Genomic DNA, 19,626 nt, shown 5'->3' on the forward strand with positions numbered 1-19,626 from the left:
CCAGTGGGTAGAATTTAATTTTCAGACAAACATAGAGCAACTATCTGAAATTCTGGGTTGGTTGAGCATCTAGGTTTAGATGTAATCTTGGGGTTTCATTTTGGCTTTTACCCTATAACTGACTCAACAACACAGAGGTTAGAATTTGGGATAATGGCCATTGCTTCCAAATAAAAAATGACAAAATGAGGTTTATACCCCATATTGCCTTGCCTCCTCTCTTTAATTGGTGGCTGTAACAACATTACAGAACATCATGACTTGCAATTGAATTCTGGCTTCTAGTGACAAGGCTTATTCTGACTTTATTTCTATGTTCTATGCTTTTTAAATTACTACCCAGTGGCCTTTTATGAAATAAACAGATGCCACTGAAAAAAGTCACTAGTGCTGCATTATGCATCAGCAATGCAAGCATTCAAGACATATATTTCAATACATAATTCATACGCATCATTTTAATGAGTCTTTATCATCTGATAAAAAGACCAATACAGTAATATGCCTATCAGATAAAATAGTTACTTAGTAAAGTCAATGTTCATTTAGAATGATCACTCACGTAGCATATTCTATACAATTACCATGTCTTTAATGGAGCCTTTTCCCATAGTTATTAAGGGGCCATTTAACTCCAATTAGCCAGCAATGGTGCTTAGCAAGTGTGTTAGAGTGGAACCCTTAAAAGATAATATCTGCCTGAAGATTTATATGTGTACATTTTAATTTCAGATGATGACATCAGGCTACAGCTATGTAACAAAACACAATACGGTGAGTAGGAAAGCTTAAATATAATCGTGCAAATATAGAGCACTGACAACTTATTTTTTCCATCACCACATTTGCGTTCATTTAAAACATCTTAAATGACAGAAGGATTACATCCCAATGGGGGGAAATGACCCAAAGGATTAATATGCAATAGACAGACAGCTGTATTTCCATCTTTGGCTGCATTAAAACAGGACCCAACCGTCACTGTGATTTGCATAACAACGGTATAACAGGCCTTCATTAAGAACACTACAGTTCATAAAGACCTAGTTATGTATATATATGCTCTGTTTATAATGGGAATGGTATTGTCCAGCCATTGCACAGAAGCCTGCTCTGACTATACAACAGAAACACCGTGGATGTCTATCTGCTGCCTAAAGGAAAGAGTTACAGCTGTTTGCCGCTTTCCCAGATAATACCTAGCTCCAAGCCTCAGCGATATATTCTCAGTTAATCTTTGCGAGATATTTTAAGGGCAGCTCCTACTAATCTTGTGTCTTTTTCCAAGAAAAAGAAAAAAAAAAAGCTTTATTTTTAGAGGCAGTGTACTCACAATAGCAGCTTCTGCAACTTACAAGATGATTTCACCAAATGATGAAGAAGATTTCAAAGATCAAATCCAGGGGTAGAGTTGCTGAAAACCTCATCTCTCACAATCGCCAAAGGTTTTCATTTCCACATTCCCTTGTAGTGCACAGAACCCTTGATCCTTTTCAATTAAGCAAAACTCATTAGCAGAGGACTTTCACTGAAACTATTACAGTGAGGGAAAAAAGTATTTGATCCCCTGCTGATTTTGTACGTTTGCCCACTGACAAAGAAATGATCAGTCTATAATTTTAATGGTAGGTGTATTTTAACAGTGGAGAGACAGAATAACAACAACAAAATCCAGAAAAACGCATTTCAAAAAAGTTATACATTGATTTGCGAAATAAGTATTTGACCCCTTCGACTTAGTACTTGGTGGCAAAACCCTTGTTGGCAATCACAGAGGTCAGACGTTTCTTGTAGTTGGCCACCAGGTTTGCACACATCTCAGGAGGGATTTTGTCCCACTCCTCTTTGCAGATCCTCTCCAAGTCATTAAGGTTTCAAGGCTGATGTTTGGCAACTCGAATCTTCAGCTCCCTCCACAGATTTTCTATGGGATTAAGGTCTGGAGACTGGCTAGGCCACTCCAGGACCTTAATGTGCTTCTTCTTGAGCCACTCCTTTGTTGCCTTGGCTGTGTGTTTTGGGTCAATGTCATGCTGGAATACCCATCCACGACCCATTTTCAATGCCCTGGCTGAGGGAAGGAGGTTCTCACCCAAGATTTGATGGTACATGGCCCCGTCCATCGTCCCTTTGATGCGGTGCAGTTGTCCTGTCCCCTTAGCAGAAAAACACCCCCAAAGCATAATGTTTCCACCTCCATGTTTGACGGTGGGGATGGTGTTCTTGGGGTCATTCCTCCTCCTCCAAACACAGCGAGTTGAGTTGATGCCAAAGAGCTCGATTTTGGTCTCATCTGACCACAACACGTTCACCCAGTTCTCCTCTGAATCATTCAGATGTTCATTGGCAAACTTCAGACGGGCCTGTACATGTGCTTTCTTGAGCAGGGGGACATTGCGGGCGCTGCAGGATTTCAGTCCTTCACGGCGTCGTGTGTTACCAATTGTTTTCTTTGTGACTATGGTCCCAGCTGCCTTGAGATCATTAACAAGATCCTCCCGTGTAGTTCTGGGCTGATTCCTCACCCTTCTCATGATCATTGAAACTCCACGAGGTGAGATCTTGCATGGAGCCCCAGACCGAGGGAGACTCACAGTTATTTTGTGTTTCTTCCATTTGCGAATAATCGCACCAACTGTTGTCACCTTCTCACCAAGCTGCTTGGCGATGGTCTTGTAGCCCATTCCAGCCTTGTGTAGGTCTACAATCTTGTCCCTGACATCCTTGGACAGCTCTTTGGTCTTGGCCATGGTGGAGAGTTTGGAATCTGATTGATTGATTGCTTCTGTGGACAGGTGTCTTTTATATAGGTAACGAGCTGAGATTAGGAGCACTCGCTTTAAGATCTTTAACAGCTCGTTACCTGTATAAAAGACACCTGGGAGCCAGAAATCTTGCTGATTGTTAGGGGATCAAATACTTATTTCCCTCATTAACATGCAAATCAATTTATAACTTTTTTGAAATGCATTTTTCTGGATTGTTTTATTGTTATTCTGTCTCTCACTGTTAAAATACACCTACCATTAAAATTATAGACTGATCATTTCTTTGTCAGTGGGCAAACGTACAAAATCAGCAGGGGATCAAATACTTTTTTCCCTCACTGTACATCATGTATACATTTCCATATGCAACCAGGGAGTTTAAATTCTTATGCTTTTCATTTCTTTAGAGGTATTATTTTGTTTGTTTTGTTTTGCTTTATTGCAAATAGGACCAAACTTTGAAAGAGAGTTCCTTGATTAACTATATACACCCATTTTTTGATTTCCTAGATTTGTTTTAGATTATGTGTATGACGTACACATTTCTTGTTATTCGAATTCATGAATACATTTATTTAAAGAAAATGAGATTATAGGGAGACAAACTCTGACTAACATGCAGCAGTAGCTATTTTATTCACTGATGCTTTATACATTCATTGTAATTTGATTGAACTACACATTAGACAGCAAAGCAATCTGTGACTTACCATAACTGGGATGAGTAATCTGTATGCTATCTGATAGAGAAGCTTTACAAATTCAATTGTACAGCAGTTCAATGATTATTATATTAAATAGGTTTGATTTACCACCAAGAGCCTGTTAAAATAGTGTAATTGGATTAGAGGTTCCAAACTTAAATCATATTTAATTAGGAACACAAAACAGTGCCCTGACAATATTCACAATCAACAACGAGGCTGTGGGATAGCAAAGGTACCAAGACCTTACAGTGTTACTGAAGGTAAAGAAATGTCCAGAACAAAACCGCGATGCGTTCAAATTCAGCCAGTGTTTGCTTTGGAGAATAATCCTACCATCTCACTGTGTTCATCATCTCAAGCAGGTGCCACTCAGTAAGACAATGTTCATTTTAATGACCACATTATAAAGCCATTACATTTCCCTGCATTAGTTCTTATCATTAAGAACCACAAGCCTGTTTCAGGGGCTGTCATAATTAAATCTCCCCTGATCTCTGCTATTTTGGCCTGAAAATGCATTAGCAAAAAATAAATAGAAAAAGCAAATTAAAAATAATACAGGTTAGTGTATATGCAGATCAGGGAAAGTGTGCCCTGACAGCAATATTAATAATAATTACATTGTAGGTATCTAAGTTTTTAAAACTTAACGGCTTGAACACATCACAAAAAGGGTACCATACTGCCACCTTCTGGTGAAGAGTCTCAAAACAGGTCACAAATGGCTGCAGTCGAAAGTAGACACCCTTAATTTGAAATTCATTTGAATCCACCAGGATTACAATTTATTGAAGTGACTTAAAACAAGGGGCTGGATTAAATTAAAACTTTGACCCAACCGCTAATAGCAAACTACAAACCTGTACATATTAGCAGTTACATTTATGATTAGAAGAAAGTGGCATCTTACGCAAAATGAAGCCGCTGAGCAGTTTTGTAGTTTTCTATTAGCAGGTGGGTCAAAGATTTGATTCAATCCAGCCCAAGGTATGTAAACTTTACATGAGTTTCAACTTCAGCTGTTAATGAAACCTGAATGTTGAGAAATAGGTTGCTATTGCAGCATGTATGTTTTTCTAAGTCAAAGTTGCTGAAAAGCTTTCACTTTACTTACATGACCTTTAATTGGATGTATGCTGCTGTGCCAGTCTAGTAGTGTTTATTAATTTGGCAGACAACGCAGTTTAGAAGCATACAATACAATCAATACACAAAGTTTATTTACAGTAACAGGCAAATGCATTAGTACATATACAAAGAGTAAGAGGGGGCAGTTTATTTTGAAAGCAAAGAAAACCTGACAAACTGAGCACACACACAAAATCTCCCTGATATACTCATATTTCAGTAAAGTAGCATGATCTCAATGAACTGATTCCAAATCAATAACACAAACAGAACCAAACCAGGATTTGATTTCAGCAGAAAGAATATTTGTTTTTATAGTAAAACAGATTATTGTCATGTGCTGTAGGCTACTAAAGTGTACTAGGTTTGTATCTAGTCAACATTTAGAAGTGGTGCTCATGAAATATACACAAAATAAAAAATCCGGTTATTAAATCTGAAATGGGGACTTCGGTAATTTGTAGAAATCAAATGTGAGAGACTCACAATCTAGCAATAAACTCTAAGTGTGTGTTTTATTTGTTTGTAATTACAGATAAGTAGTATTTTTAGTTTGTTTGTTCATTTATTTGGCAATTAACTTTTTAAAGTTCATTTCACAGAAAGGCTCAGGGGCTTTCATTTTGAAAACATCTCCCACAAACTGTTACTGTAAAGGGATTCGCTCACCCAAGCTGCTCACAGGTTAAGAGCAGTGCCGGAAATGAATGGCAATCGTTTTAAACATTTGCTGGCCTTGTGGGACTATAAACAGAACATGTTGCAATTTCAGGCTTAGTAAGATGTTAACAACAGCTGGTGATAAAAGGCACTGATTTAAATGTAGTGCCTTCCCTTGGAAATAGGCTTTTTTCCCAGGCATACTTTGCATATTTTTGAAAAATCACTTCACAATTACAATACTTAAGACATTCAAATCCTTTAAAAAAAATAGAAAATAAATAAAAACAAAGTAACACTGCTAATATACAGATAAATCATGACATAGTATCAGAATTACAAGTTGTTTGCATTCATAGATCACACAGATGCATACATCAACTGATCAATCAATTATGTGATCCCTGTATTTAGGCAGTGGGTTTTGCTCTACAAATGTTTTTATATACCAGCAGGATAGCTGTGCTTTTAGGTTTTCTTCAACCACAAAGTCCATGGCAGCCTGGGGTAAAAAAAAAAAAAAAAAAAAAAAAATCTGATTAATATGCATTTTATTACAACTATTTTGGAAGTCTCATGTATGTATGTATGTATGTATGTATAGTATAGTATGATTTAAGCATTGTGCACTATTAGGATATTGTACTAAACAGTCCAATCTCTATGCAGCACTGATTTCAGATCTCATTGTGCATCAGAACCACAAGACTGTATCCTCTGACACACCACTGAGTTGCTGAGATTGTCCCTTTCAGTTTGTATCCTTACAGGGCTCTTGCTGGAAAGCTAGGCGAGGGAACAACTGGAGCTCTCTGGAAGTGTCCAAGGTAGGCTTTTCTGTTTCTGGTAACTAAGCCATTTCTAGGTCGTGTGAATGCGGTCAATACCTTAGCCAGGTGTGCTGCGATGCCTCTGCCTCTGGCCTCCACTGGGACCCGAGTCTTCAGCAGATTGACCCGCCTCTCCCCGGTGAACTCGTAGCACAGCACTGCTTTCTCTGCCACCCCTGTGGAAAGGCAGGCATCAGCGGGGCAGACCGCTTGGAATATGCATGCTGTCGTACACCATCGTATTTGTATGCATGATTTAGTTTAAGAAACTAAGCCGTCTTCACTGACACCTGAATTCATTTATTTCATTAGACACAAACAAGGCCTCCTGCTGCGGTCTCTGCACCGAGCTAAAGTGGGGAAAGCGCCCGTGTGACACCGAGGTCGGTCGGTCGGTCGATCGTTCGGCGCGGCGCTCTTACCCTGTTCCTCCAGGCTTACGGTGAAGCACCGTTTGTGCCGCTCATGGGTCACTTTCGGGTTGCTTTGAAAAGTGGCAACACTGGAACATTTGCAAAGTGGAAACCTCCATAATAGTGTGTATTTGTACCGATTCGCCGTCGATAATAAAGTTTTCGTTGCCATGAAGACGTGTGTACTGGGCAGTAAGATCATCTACACATTTGTCATCCACGAAGTCACCACCAGTCGGTGCTGGAGCTCAAAGCAAGGCATGAGACCAAAGTGTTTTTAATCGGGGAAGAGCCAAGCAAAAGTGTGCTGAACATGACAAACTGTGGCATCCAAGATACCCCTAACAAAGCCAAGGAATGGTGCTGAAAACCCAAGCAGAATTTGAAATGCAGATTCAATCGGCTCCACAGGTGTAATAAAACCTAAAACAACTTATGGAGTTAATAGCTCAGCAATGTAGAGGTGTTGGCATGAAACCCAGAGCACTCAGTCATTCCCAAGGACCAAGCCCCTGTGCTAAAGATAAGCCAATGCATTGAAGCAAAGTAGTGGATATGATGATCTCTCATCAGGACTGACATATTGTGCAAGAGATTTCAGATCAGATACATCAGTAATCCATCCCATCAGGTAAACTGCACCTGTAGTATTAAGACCAGTGTGGTCTAGACTTCAGAAGTGTTTCAGCCCACTATCCTCTGACCGACCTCTTCAAAAACTGAATGAGCACAGATTCAGAACGTTAAAATGTTATTATTATTATTGGTTTGATTTCGAATGTGTTATAAAGTGACCTATTCCAGCATAAAAAGGTTGGGCAGTTACACAGGTTTACACTGACCACACTGAGCCTGCTAAAGGAATCATCCTAGTCAGTCAGTTTTTCAGGATTATGTTTTGCTATCTTTTGAAAAATGAAATGCTTCCTGTGATTCTGTAAGCTGTCTGTCAATAGCAAGTGCTCGTTCCTAAATTGTCCTATGAATATACTTCTCCACACAGGTTTACCCCAAATCCTGCTTATCAATTGCAAACCCAGTACGTAATATATATATATATATATATATATATATATATATATATAAACAATCCTGATTTTGTAAGCCTTTGTCAGAAAAAAATCAGTCAAAGCTTGTTAAACAGATTATTATCTTTATATATACATCTCTATGTGGTTGGTGTATGTGTTTATGTTATTAATGTGTGTGTGTGTGTGTGTGTATTATTGTGCCACCATGTGGAGTAGGACACGATGCCATGGCTCTCAGACAGAAACTGAAAGCAAAATTGAACTCCTCTATGAGTCTACCTAAACACATGAAACATATCCCTCACTACACAAATACTGATAATAAACACACTTAGGACAAACACACTAGCAACCAAACACAGTCCATCATCCAAGGTCAATCCAAAGTTCACAAAGCAAAATCCAAGTATGCAGTCCTTTTTAAGTAGCTGTGGCAGTCGAGCACCCTCCTACCACAAAAGAACACAATCTGGATTTATGAAAGACCCGTGTCATCTATCTGTCTAATAGAAACCTGAAATGTGATCCAAGGATCCTATCCAGTCTGTTTTTAAATGTTCACAAATTTTCAGCTTCTACCACATCGCTGGGGAGTTTGTTCCAGATTGTGACAACTCTCTGTGTGAAGAAGCGTCTCCTGTTTTCCGTCTTGAATGCCTTGAAGCCCAATTTCCATTTGTGTCCCCGGGTGCGTGTGTCCCTGCTGATCTGGAAAAGCTCCTCTGGTTTGATGTAGTCAATGCCTTTCATGATTTTGAAGACTTGGATCAAGTCCCCACGTAGTCTCCTCTGTTCCAGGGTGAAAAGGTTCAGTTCCTCAGTCTCTCAGTAGGACATTCCCTTCAGACCTGGAATAAGTCTGGTTGCTCTCCTCTGAACTGCCTCTAGAGCAGCGATATCTTTCTTGAAGTGTGGAGCCCAGAACTGTACACAGTATCCAGATGAGCTCTAACTAGTGCATTGTCTGAACATTACTGCCCTTGTTCTCAATTCTACACTTTTGACAATATACCCAAACACTCTGTTTCCCCACATTGTTTGGATGGAGAAAGTGAGGAGTCCATGTAGACTCCTGGAGGTGGAGGTCTTTCTCCTGCATTACTTCATCTAGTTCTATTCCTCCCATAGTGTAATTATAGTGGATATTTTTGTTACCTGCATGTATTACCTTGCACTTGTCCACATTGAATTTCATCTGCCAGGTGTCGGCCCACAAATGAATATTATCTAAGTCCCTTTGAATAGCCTGTGCGGCCAAGATTGTATCTGCTGAGCCACCTATTTTAGTATCATCTGCAAATTTGACAAGTTTGCTAACTATCCCTGAGTCCAGATCATTAATATAGATTAGAAAAAGCAAAGGCCCTAGTACTGATCCCTGTGGAACGCCACTAACAACCTCACTCCAGTTAGAAGCAACTCCTCTAATCGACACCCTCTGCTTCCTATACATCAACCAGTTCATAATCCATCTACTTACATTACCCTGAATGCCTCCAGCTTCCAATTTGAGGATCAGTCTTTGTTGTGGAACCTTATCAAAAGTATTTCATATCATATGCTTTCACATGATCTACAGCTGCAGTTGCATGTTCAAAAAATTCTAATAGTAAGACATGGGGCCCGATTAAATCAAAACTTTGACCCACCCGCTAATAGCAAACTACAAACCTGTACATTATAGTGATTAGCGTTTTCTATTAATGGGTGGGTGAAACTTTTGATTTAATCCCAGCCATGATCTGCCTCGTCTAAACCCATGTTGACTATCTCCAAGAATATGGTTTTCATTAAGATTTTCTGTCTAATCATTTTCTCCAACATTTTACAGGTGATGCAGGTGAGACTGATTGGTCTGTAATTTCTTGGCTCAGTTTTGTCCTCTTTCTTGTGGATTGAATGACATTTGCTGTCTTCCAGTCACTTGGCACATCCCCTGTTCTAAGTGTCATTTGGAATAATTGAGTTAGCGGCCTATAAATAATTTCCTTTGTAGAAATTAGACATTTTTAGAAATTCTTAAACAGAAAACATTGGGGACCCCATTGAAAGAAGTCTGCAGCAAATCTAGTGGGTATTTACTAGTTGATTTATTTAAAAATTAAATCTGTATATAGACATACCTTCCGTACATGCTCATGTGCAGATATTCAGGCCCTACTGGAGTGTTTGTTCCAGGTCCATCTAATTTCTTCCATCATGAAAAGTTCACTTAAAACTTAAGTGCTTTCTCATTCCAAAGTACCGATCTGGGAAATGAAAAATCAATCTTGTGTGGAATTAGGTTTGTGCCCGATGTTTTCTGCATCCAAATTGGAAGTGACCTGGCCACATAAGCCCACTTGTTGAAGTGGCATTTAATTGCATTTAATCGTTGCATGCCTTGGGTTTGATATAGATCGATTGATCTGTGCTCTGGCTGTGGGAAGCCTGTGGGACCCTTGCAATTGAGTGATAACTTTATGATGGCTATGAATTGACACTAATGGATTGTCTCCCTTTGAATCTCCCTTTCAGATGCAGGTTTTGGCAGAAGAGCTCCATAGGCAGATATTACTGTTACTGTCTGCTGTAGATGAGCTGGTCCAGTGCCACCCAACTGTGTAGCTTGTTATATTGTAAATATAAATAAATAAAAACCTAGCTACCTGCCTTTTGAATCCACTCAGACATGTACCATATGCTGCTATAATAAAGACTTCTAACTGTTGCTACCTGGACCCTCCCCCTTTCACATTACAGCTCTGTAGGCTAATACATTATACATATACAATTATTGTTCCTCCTCCTATATATAAATGCAATGTTCCCAGCTGCACTATCAATTGCCTTTGGTTTTAAGTTTAATTGTATTGTTGAAAGTGTGGAGTTGGAACAATTATGATCCTTTTTTTTTTTTTTTTTGTATTGCTGCAGTGGCATTTGTAATCTGCATTAGCCTTATATGAATATAAAATATTTTAGCCTTTAAACTAATAAGAATGCAGTACACTGGATGTATTCTAATGTCATGTTTTGTGCACTTTTATTAATGCGTCCAAAGGCAATGTGTTTTGCTGACTGTTGTGAATTGTAATAATTATGGAGACTGCAAATCCAGACGTATAATTGATTTGTTTTCCTTCCTAGTCGGTTCCCTTCACTTGTATTGAGTAGGACAAGTATTTTTAAAATGATTTTGTCTTCAGTGTATTCAGCGTCAGTATTTTTCTGACTTCGCTTCGTGTGTGCGACTAATTGGTTTTATATTAAATGCGTTATTGGCTGTTTAATACGACGTGCGGAATGTAAAAGTTGACCCCTAAGTAATGGAAGAGGAGTAAAGTGGTCAATCAAGACAAAATGTGGAGAAAATGTATTAATATTCAAATTTGGTGATGTTTTTCCATTTGTAGTCACAAGATGTCGCCCTTTCAGTGTTTAAAACCGTTTGTTGACTGTTGCAAAACGGCCATCGCCCAAAAATACGGTTTGTTCTCACTCATGTTTCTGTTGAGTGCTTTTGCAGTTGTCTACTGCATCGTTTTTAGTATAATTGTATCTGCGAGTATTGTTGGTATTAATTGAGCAATGGATGCCATTTGGTGCCTAATCCTTGCTAATTAATGCTTGTTATTATCACTATTTATTAAACCTGATTAAATTACTCGGGTTCAAATTTTTCGGTTCCCAGCCAGATGTCACTCTGGAAACAGATGTTTTAGATGCTAATTGCTGTCAAGTGGGGGGTTTGAAGTCACCAGCTGAGGATCCATCATGACTAGATGTTTCAAAATGAAAATGTCAAAAGGAAAACAGTGTTTATTCATATAAATAACAATAACATTTATTGATAGAGAACATTTTGTAATGAATACAAAAAGCGTTATTAATCTAGTTTCCAAAGTAAGTAGCTTGCAGAATAGTATCATATTTGCTTAGGTACTAGAAAAATAAATAAATCTGCATTCACTTATAGCATCTTTATGTATGTATGTATGTATGTATGTAGGTATGTATGTATACTTTACCCTTTATGTAAATGATAAAATACTATGTAGAAACTGAGAGATATAACAAGGGAAAAGTGCACTTTATTTCAGTGAAGAACAATGATTCATCCTTATTACTCAGTGGCATTAGCTACAATATTATGTGCAGAGACTGCAGGCACAGTTACATTAAAGGATTAACCATCTGACTTTTCCCATATCAAAATTGTATTAAATGTTGCAGCTTTAGTACATTAAGGCTTTTTGACCATGAAAACAACTTCCAAATCCCTCTGTTCAACAATGCAGATTCTGTACTCCCCTCGATTAAAAAAAAAAACAAGACAATATCAGTCAATCACCGGAGAGCTACAAAAAACATCTTGATCTCTCACCATCAGTTTAACTCACGTCTTTTTATCCTAATGGGTTCCACAAGCATTACTAAATACCAGGCTTACTACACAGTCTGTTGGTACACTTAAAAAGAATCAGACTGAGTTTAAACTGGAAGTATTTTTGAGTTTTACTTTTTCAAAAAGCATTTAACCAAAAGAACGCTGATTTGTTTTAATCAGAAATGCACATTTTTTTGGGAAGCATTGGCCAGTGTTGACAGTGGCTATAAGTTATATTGGGATACCATGTTTTTAAGGTTAAACAAATGACAAGAAAATAAGTGACAGAGTCAGTTCAAACAAAAAGGAACAGTAAAAAAAAAAGTTCCATTGGTAGCATTTGAAAGCAACATGGTGTGTCACAATATGTTGTAGCCCACCTCTCCATGAATCTCCTACACCAGCAACATTTACCACAGTCCCTTTCAGCCTTAAAAAGCCTTTTCTCAAGCAGTTTGTTAGTGGAATAGGTGGTTAAGAGTTGTCAATTCAATTCTAAGCAGAAAGGCACAAAGATTAACAGAGACTCACATCTGAAAAAATACTATAAGGAAGCAAGAAGTGAAACAACGGGAAAAGCAGATGTCCAAACAGCCCCCTCTTTTGGCTGGTCTTCACTGCTCCTTCTGCTACTGTGTTTCCTCTTCTACTATGGCTATGTCCTTCACACCGGCCGCCACCACAGCAAAGAACAGACCTGGGAACAGCGACCTGACGTACAGGGCTGCCCGGGGAATGGGGTTGGCCATAAGCACCTCCTTCTTCTTCCTGCTCACTGTTCTCAGAATCTCATCTGCCACCTCTACTGGGTGAACACCATGTGCCAGCTTCCTGAAAAAGACTGTCATTTGCCGGTGTTAAAGACAGAGCATCTCATCGAGATTGACCGAGGTGTGAACCATAACTAGGCTGTGTGGTTTTTGTTTTCACAATACACTCTGAAAAGATTTGTGCTTTCTTCTTAGAAAGGGTTTGTTTGGTTTGCTGTTCTCTTGGAAGAAGCTGTAATTTTGTTAAAACTCAGCTAAGTGGTATCTCTTCCTCAGATTATTTGGAGATTAGATATGAAAGACTTCAACATATTGTCTGATTCCTTACTAAAAATAACATTTGATTAGGGGTTATGAAATGTGACTTTGAATTGCTGGATAAAAGCGGTTGGGTTTATAGAGAGTGATTTTGTTTTCTTTATTTATTTTTTGTTTAATTCTGTCTGTGAATTGTGGTGGTCTTTGTTCTGTTCATTGTAATGCCAGGATTTTAGATGCTACCAATGTTCAACACAATTCTGTCTGTAAACTATATGTGAGGGAGGCAGTGTCAATTGTGTCAGAAGTGTCCAGAAAAATTAACTAGCTGAACCATTCTTGGTGTGTTAGCTTGCACCTTTTTACTGATAAAGGAGGCAAAGCCAAAAAGATACAGTTCATCAGTTCTGTTACTTTTGCTTAATTTAGCTTACATTTCCAGATGGACTTCTCCCAATTGGCTGGCTCAGGTTGCTGATGAAAAGAGCGGATGAAAGTGGGGCTAACAGTGCTGACCGAAATCCCAAACTCCTCCACTTCAGCTCGGAGGCAGTCGAAGAAGGCCTGGGCAGCGTGCTTGGAGGCAGCATCTGCAGCAAAACAAAATCCTCTTTGACTCTGCAGGTGGCATAGAGAGTATGAGAGTAGAGAATTTTGCTGCAATGGTTTTGATTTTCGTCACAGGGTGTGTGAGGGAGCTCTTCCAATTAAAGGATTTATTCCTTCTTCTAAAAACAAGGAGAAAAACAGTGCTCTAGTGTTCTAGAAGAGCACTTGTTACTTTAAAAGGCTTTGTACTGTACAACTAGTGTTCAATCAAATCTAGAAGTGGGTATTTCTGGGATATATGTATTTATTTTAAAAAGTCAAACAAGTATGTTTAATTTTGAAAATCTGAAGTAGCTGAAACATGTCCTGCAAAGAAAGGGGGAAACAAACCTTTTTAAGCTATTGCGTTATACATACAGACTGGAAAAACCTGAATAACTGAGTGGAGTAACATAACGAATGCAGATGCCTCCAAACAGGGCACGAGGGGTCACTGAATGGTTTGATGAGTATGAAAATGATGTGAATGATATGCAATGTCCTTCACAGTCACCAGATCTCAACCCAATTGAACACCTATGAGAGATTTTGGACCGATCTCCACCACCATCAGCAAAACACCAAATGAGGGAATATCTTTTTTAAGAATGGTGTTCCAGATGGCAAGTTTTAGACACCATGCCATACATATACTATGTACTATGCAAAACATTTTATTCTCTCTTCTAGTCCTGTCTTTGTGCTGAAATCTGCATTTGCATTGAGTTACTCTGCAAAAGGAACATACAAGCTGTGCGGAACGGAACAGCCAGTTTTCCCTGAATGCTGTTCACCAGCAACAAGTGGCCAGTTCTTCTAGAGATCATGGAGTGCAGCAGGCCTACAAGAAGAAACCAAAAAAAACAATGTTCATTCACAGGGGTCTTCCAGAAATACCTTTTTCTTCTAAAATACTTTTCTATCCATTATCAATAACCACATCATCCAGTATTGATTCACAGTCAGCCAGAGCCTAACGCAACCATAGAGCCTTTGGGTTGTGGGAGGAAACTGGAGGACTGGACAAAACCCATTCCTTTTACCAAAAAAATAAAACAAATAGAACATAAATATATTTAAACCATGCTCGATAAGTATTCAAACAATTGCTCATAATAAGTACTGTGTATTCAGTGTACAGAATTTACCTTTGGCTAAAGTGATTGGCCCGAAGTAATTTGTATCCATGATCTTTCTATCCATGTCTAGGGACAGTGTCTGCACAGGTGCCTTGACTTTCAAGCTGGCATTGCTGATTAGCACATCTACACAGCCGTAGCACTCCAGGATTTCATTGGTCACCTCAGCGATGCTGCCAATGTCACTGAGGTCTAGAAGGACCAGCTTGGGTGTAAAGGTCTCCAAACATAAACAGAAATACAGTGAGATGAAATGTTATTCTCTTTTGTCTATGTTAAAAATATAAGAACACATAAAAATGCAATGATTCATTTTGTTTTCTTGCAGTTAATCAGACTTGTTTATCATAATTACATTTGTTTTGGTTTTGTTTTACCCGACAAACTGAGTTATCAATATAATTTAGCGCCAGCCCCATCAATCCTTTTTGAAGTATTCATAGAAAAAAGGTTCCCATTTGACTCCATCACTAACCAACCCTGACATTTCTTTGCAGCAGCAGGAAGGAACACTTAAGTTATTTATATCATTCAACTGTGAAGTGTGTGAGCAAACTGACAAAAGGGTTAAATTCAACACAAAATTCTAGCTCTGTTACAGCTTCCAAACACTGCCTGTATATTTTTGATTTTGTTTTTGTTTGGAAGGACTTGTGATCTCAAATGAGATGTAACACCTTCATCAAAATCGTCTTTAATATATATATATATATATATATATATATATATATATATATACAAAAAACTGCAGTTATGTCAGACAATAGACTGTTCCAAGTCTGTTATATTTTTCTGAATTAACTGGTTCAATGCCTTTTTGATATGCTAAAGATTACTGACTGTGTTTTAATGCTCACAATTTACATTCAGAGCTTTATAAATTGTATATACAATGAATTCCTGGGATGCCTAGTTTGACCTTTAGTCCAAACAAGGTGGCTTTAGCTGTGAATGTTTTAGAAATTTCTCAGATCCTTTCAGAATTATTGCTTTACTCTCTCTCGAAAGAGAAAGCTGAACCACAAATGCTGAGTTGTCCTAACCAGTCCACAATCTGCTGCCACATGTGATGTTATTCTCACATAACTTGCTATCTGAGCTTATTGCTTATCAGGAGGGAAAATGGTATCAGTGGAGGGTCAAACAAGAGAGGAAATCCTGACTTTGTTTATCAGATGAAGAGGAAATGTTTATGGAGATATAAGATAGGCTGCAGCTCTGAAAATCCAACATAAAAGGCTTGTGATGGTTGTGCTCAGAATGAATTAATGCCTTTTAGGAAGCGAAAATCTCATCTCACACGAGAGATGTGTTTTTTCTGATCTCCTGTCCAATGTAATTATGGGGCGAGGTAGGGAGGGGAGGCATAGATGTTTTTTGGGATATTCTCTATTTAAATAGTCTCCACTTTGTCAGCATATACAGCTATACATAATATTTTCACAGATGTACATCCAACTAGCATCTCCAAGGCTTACAATGCACTTTTAGGGTTTTAGGGGTTTAAGTTATCTTATGTTGCAGATAAAGTTATAAACAGCTCCCCTTATACTTACCACACTGGGGTCTGCGACACTGTTAAGGGCCTCATAGAGAGTTTCTAACTTTTCCCAGCTTTTACCACAGAGGATAAGCCTGGCTCCTCCCATGTGAAAAACCCTGGAACACTCTGTATAGAAGAGACAGTTATTTATTTAGTTTGGTAAAACAATCAGGCCAAATTATAGCAAGTAGAGTCCTGCCTCCACGAGCCATGCAATTGGCAGTTACACAGAGTGACCGTTGCGGTCTGTTGAATCTCCCTAACACTCCCCTTTTCTATCCATTGTGGTTTTGCCCTTTTTTATTGTTTTGCTTTTTTCAAAGAGTGAGCTGTCATTGTAACCACCACTGATAATACAGAGGTCACTGCCTTGATAACAATCTCAAATTCAGACTGTTTGGCAACTTTCCACCAGAAAAGGTTGGCTTGGCAGGGCACCGTCAGCATTCTACATGCGTGCTTGCGTGTGTAATTGACACGACAAGGGGCGTTGCTAGCTCTCACTAAACTGGTCTTCAACTCTACAACTTCTGCCAGCACGCTACTGCCCTGCCCCGGCCCCAACTGTTTTATGAATAAAATGTTTTAGTCATGTAAATAAAACCAGATGAGTTGATGATCTGATTCTTTTATTATTACAAGATCTAATTTTCTAATAATGTGGCTATGATACGCATTTTCCTGTTTGTAGCAAGCAAAGATAAAGCAAACAAAAACAGTAATAATAATAGAGAAAATAAATCAGGATTTGGCAAGGATTAAAGAATATTGTGAAAATTGATACTTTCATATGAAACAATGTGTCTAAGCTTTGTGAGCCTTTAAAGGCAACAAAACATAAGAGAATTCACCCTTTCCCAATCCAGAGACTGCATCTGTAATCACAACCACTTTGTTCCGCACCACTGACTTGGTCATGAACTTGGCAATCTCATTGTAGAGGTAATACATCCCAGCAACAAGCACCACCAGCACTGGGAAAAGTAGTACAGACATCATCCCCATCTCCTGAAACAGAGACAGAAAACTGTCATGAAAAAGCTGACCTTTTCAAATAGCTGAGTGCATACATACTCGATGAAACAAAAGACTTTTGATTTACAGATATATTCATTGTGGATAGCCCCTGCAAGCACGACAATTACATTTGTATGTATTAATTTGTACTTGTGTATTTGTGTTATACAAATTACACAGGTAACTTGGGAAATATAGCTTATAATTCATAATTTGAATTTGAACATAGTTATTTTAAGTTCCTATGTCAATTGACTATTTTTGAGATTACCATTTCAAATTACTTATTTTCAACTAAGTTTGCACACTAATTCATTATCAATTCCTAATCAATTTCTATCTATCTTTCTATTGATTTACATGCAAGTTAGAGAGATGACAAGGAACATTTTAGCACAATCATATCTTGTAATTCATACTGAAGACCATTTGCTATTTGCTAAACAGTAAAAAGTTAATTAAAGTCAAAGTAACGTAGCAAAAAAATACTTTTCTGACTTTCCTGAGAAAATTCAGGTATCATATTACAAAATTGTTTGCTAAACAATAAATACAAGTACGTATTCAAGATCTAGCCGTTAAACTCTTGACTTGGGGGAAGAACATGCTGTAACCTCAACTGTTTATCTTTGATCTAAAACAAAGCATTGACTCTACAAGTGTAGTCATCTGTAATGAATATTGATGTACACTTTCGCAATGGAAAATTCTTCTCTTGGACTTAAGTGGTTTACATCACAGATCCACGTAATTGGGTAATACTTTGTGTTACCTTCATATAAACAGAATTTAAAGCTTTCTGGTTACTCAGCTACCAAGGGTAATGTAAATGGTAGTGTTCATAAACAGTGAACAGAGAAGACTGTTACACAGTCCAGTTCATTCAGGTATTAATAGCAGAGTGAAAGGTACTATAATTCATTGTTTCCTTTTTAATATGAGGGTTCATGCTGTACATTTTCTTCTGTATATTTTGTATGAAGGTTCACCCACAAGCTTTTTTGTTTCAGGAATTCTTAGGAAGGGAGGCATTTGTAGCACATTATCCACAAATGACGCTGAAAGTGTATTAAGGGATATATAAAAACACTCTAATGTCAAACACAGACCTAAATATATATGAGCAGGTTTGTAGCCTCCCACTCTGGATTCAAACTGGACTGCACAAGCAAGCTTCACACCATGCACACAGCTCAGTATAGTAGAAAGATAAATCCACTATGCCAAAAAACTAGGCCTCCAGATACAGGGATTTATACAAATTATACACAATTATACACAACCCTTTTACATATATATATATATATATATATATATATATATATATATATATATATATATATATAAACACTGAACAAGCTAATCATGAAAATGCATGGTGCAGTGTAACCAAATACTGTGGATGTAAACCTGCTAAATTAAAAAATATATACAGAGAAAATAAAAACGATACCCCTTGTGTTTTTACTAAACTACACAGACTAATATAAAAGCAATATAATTATGAATAAAAGTTAAAAAGCAACAAACATTTCAAAACTTTAGGCTATATCATGAATGGCTTCAAGGGTAACCTTAACCACAATGCTACAAGGTTGACAACATTATAATCCCAAAGCCTTCAGTTTAACTTCAAGTTCACACAGCTATACACCTGTAATCTGGTTTATTTTTAGGATCACTTACGGTGTGCGTAAGAAGCTAAAGCTGGAAGTGATCGAGGCTGTTGTTTTCCAGGGTTAATTTGTTAATCAGTTACAAGCTTTTCTCTCTGGCCATTCGCAGACCCTGTCTGTACAGCAGCCGGCTGGAGCAGCAATGTGGGGGATTTGAGATCTTTTTATAACCTGGAGCTGAGTCAGTCATTTTTCATGCATGTTGTGTTATAGTATCTTTAGCATGATACATGCAGTGAAGGAAAAGAAAAAAAGGCAGGGTGTCATGTTTCCAAGGCCATGCTAATAATAGGATTGTATTTGTGAAATACAGCAACTGTTCACACTGTATGAATTATGCTCTCACATAGTTGAAGAATATGTGCACGTTTGTTTGAAAAACTGACAATGCAATTATGGATGGCAGTATGTTATCCTTAAATCCCAAAATGATTTAACGGTTTATTTAACAGCTTAGTGATAATGAGATAAAAGTTAAAAGAACTTTTCTTGAATTAGGGAACTGTTGAATATTTTAAACAGACTGCAATTCAATGAAGCATTGTTTGTGCATGCCTTAGCAAGTGCAATATATATTGTTTAAAGGAATCAGTCTTTATTTAGCAGATTTGTATACTGGCTTCAGGATAATTTAGGCTACATGAATGGGTAATATTCATTTATTTGGATGTACTCTATTTGTATGAAACTGGCATCCACACATCTAACATACACTCTTCACAGCATATA

The 19,626-nt window shown here is 38.0% G+C and overlaps 2 protein-coding genes across 2 annotated transcripts; both read right to left on the bottom strand.

Moving 5' to 3' along the window:
- Window positions 1-4,658: 4,658 nt before the first annotated feature.
- LOC136750013 (protein NATD1) lies at window positions 4,659-6,756 on the bottom strand. Its single transcript, XM_066704720.1, has 3 exons — window positions 6,516-6,756; window positions 6,151-6,269; window positions 4,659-5,765 (listed from the first exon to the last, which is right to left on the bottom strand). The coding sequence occupies exons 1-3, from the start codon at window positions 6,706-6,708 to the stop codon at window positions 5,649-5,651; spliced, it is 429 nt and encodes a 142-aa protein (XP_066560817.1). The 5' UTR covers window positions 6,709-6,756; the 3' UTR covers window positions 4,659-5,648.
- A 4,834-nt stretch (window positions 6,757-11,590) lies between these two features.
- Window positions 11,591-19,047, bottom strand: dhrs7cb (dehydrogenase/reductase (SDR family) member 7Cb). The gene is made up of 7 exons (XM_066704719.1): window positions 18,908-19,047; window positions 17,056-17,212; window positions 16,218-16,330; window positions 14,671-14,881; window positions 14,271-14,363; window positions 13,369-13,524; window positions 11,591-12,747 (listed from the first exon to the last, which is right to left on the bottom strand). Exons 2-7 carry the CDS (start codon window positions 17,207-17,209, stop codon window positions 12,536-12,538), a joined length of 939 nt encoding a protein of 312 aa, XP_066560816.1. The 5' UTR covers window positions 17,210-17,212; window positions 18,908-19,047; the 3' UTR covers window positions 11,591-12,535.
- Window positions 19,048-19,626: the final 579 nt, after the last annotated feature.

Source organism: Amia ocellicauda, chromosome 5 (assembly GCF_036373705.1).
Source record: "Amia ocellicauda isolate fAmiCal2 chromosome 5, fAmiCal2.hap1, whole genome shotgun sequence".
NCBI classification, from domain to species: Eukaryota; Metazoa; Chordata; class Actinopteri; order Amiiformes; family Amiidae; genus Amia; species Amia ocellicauda.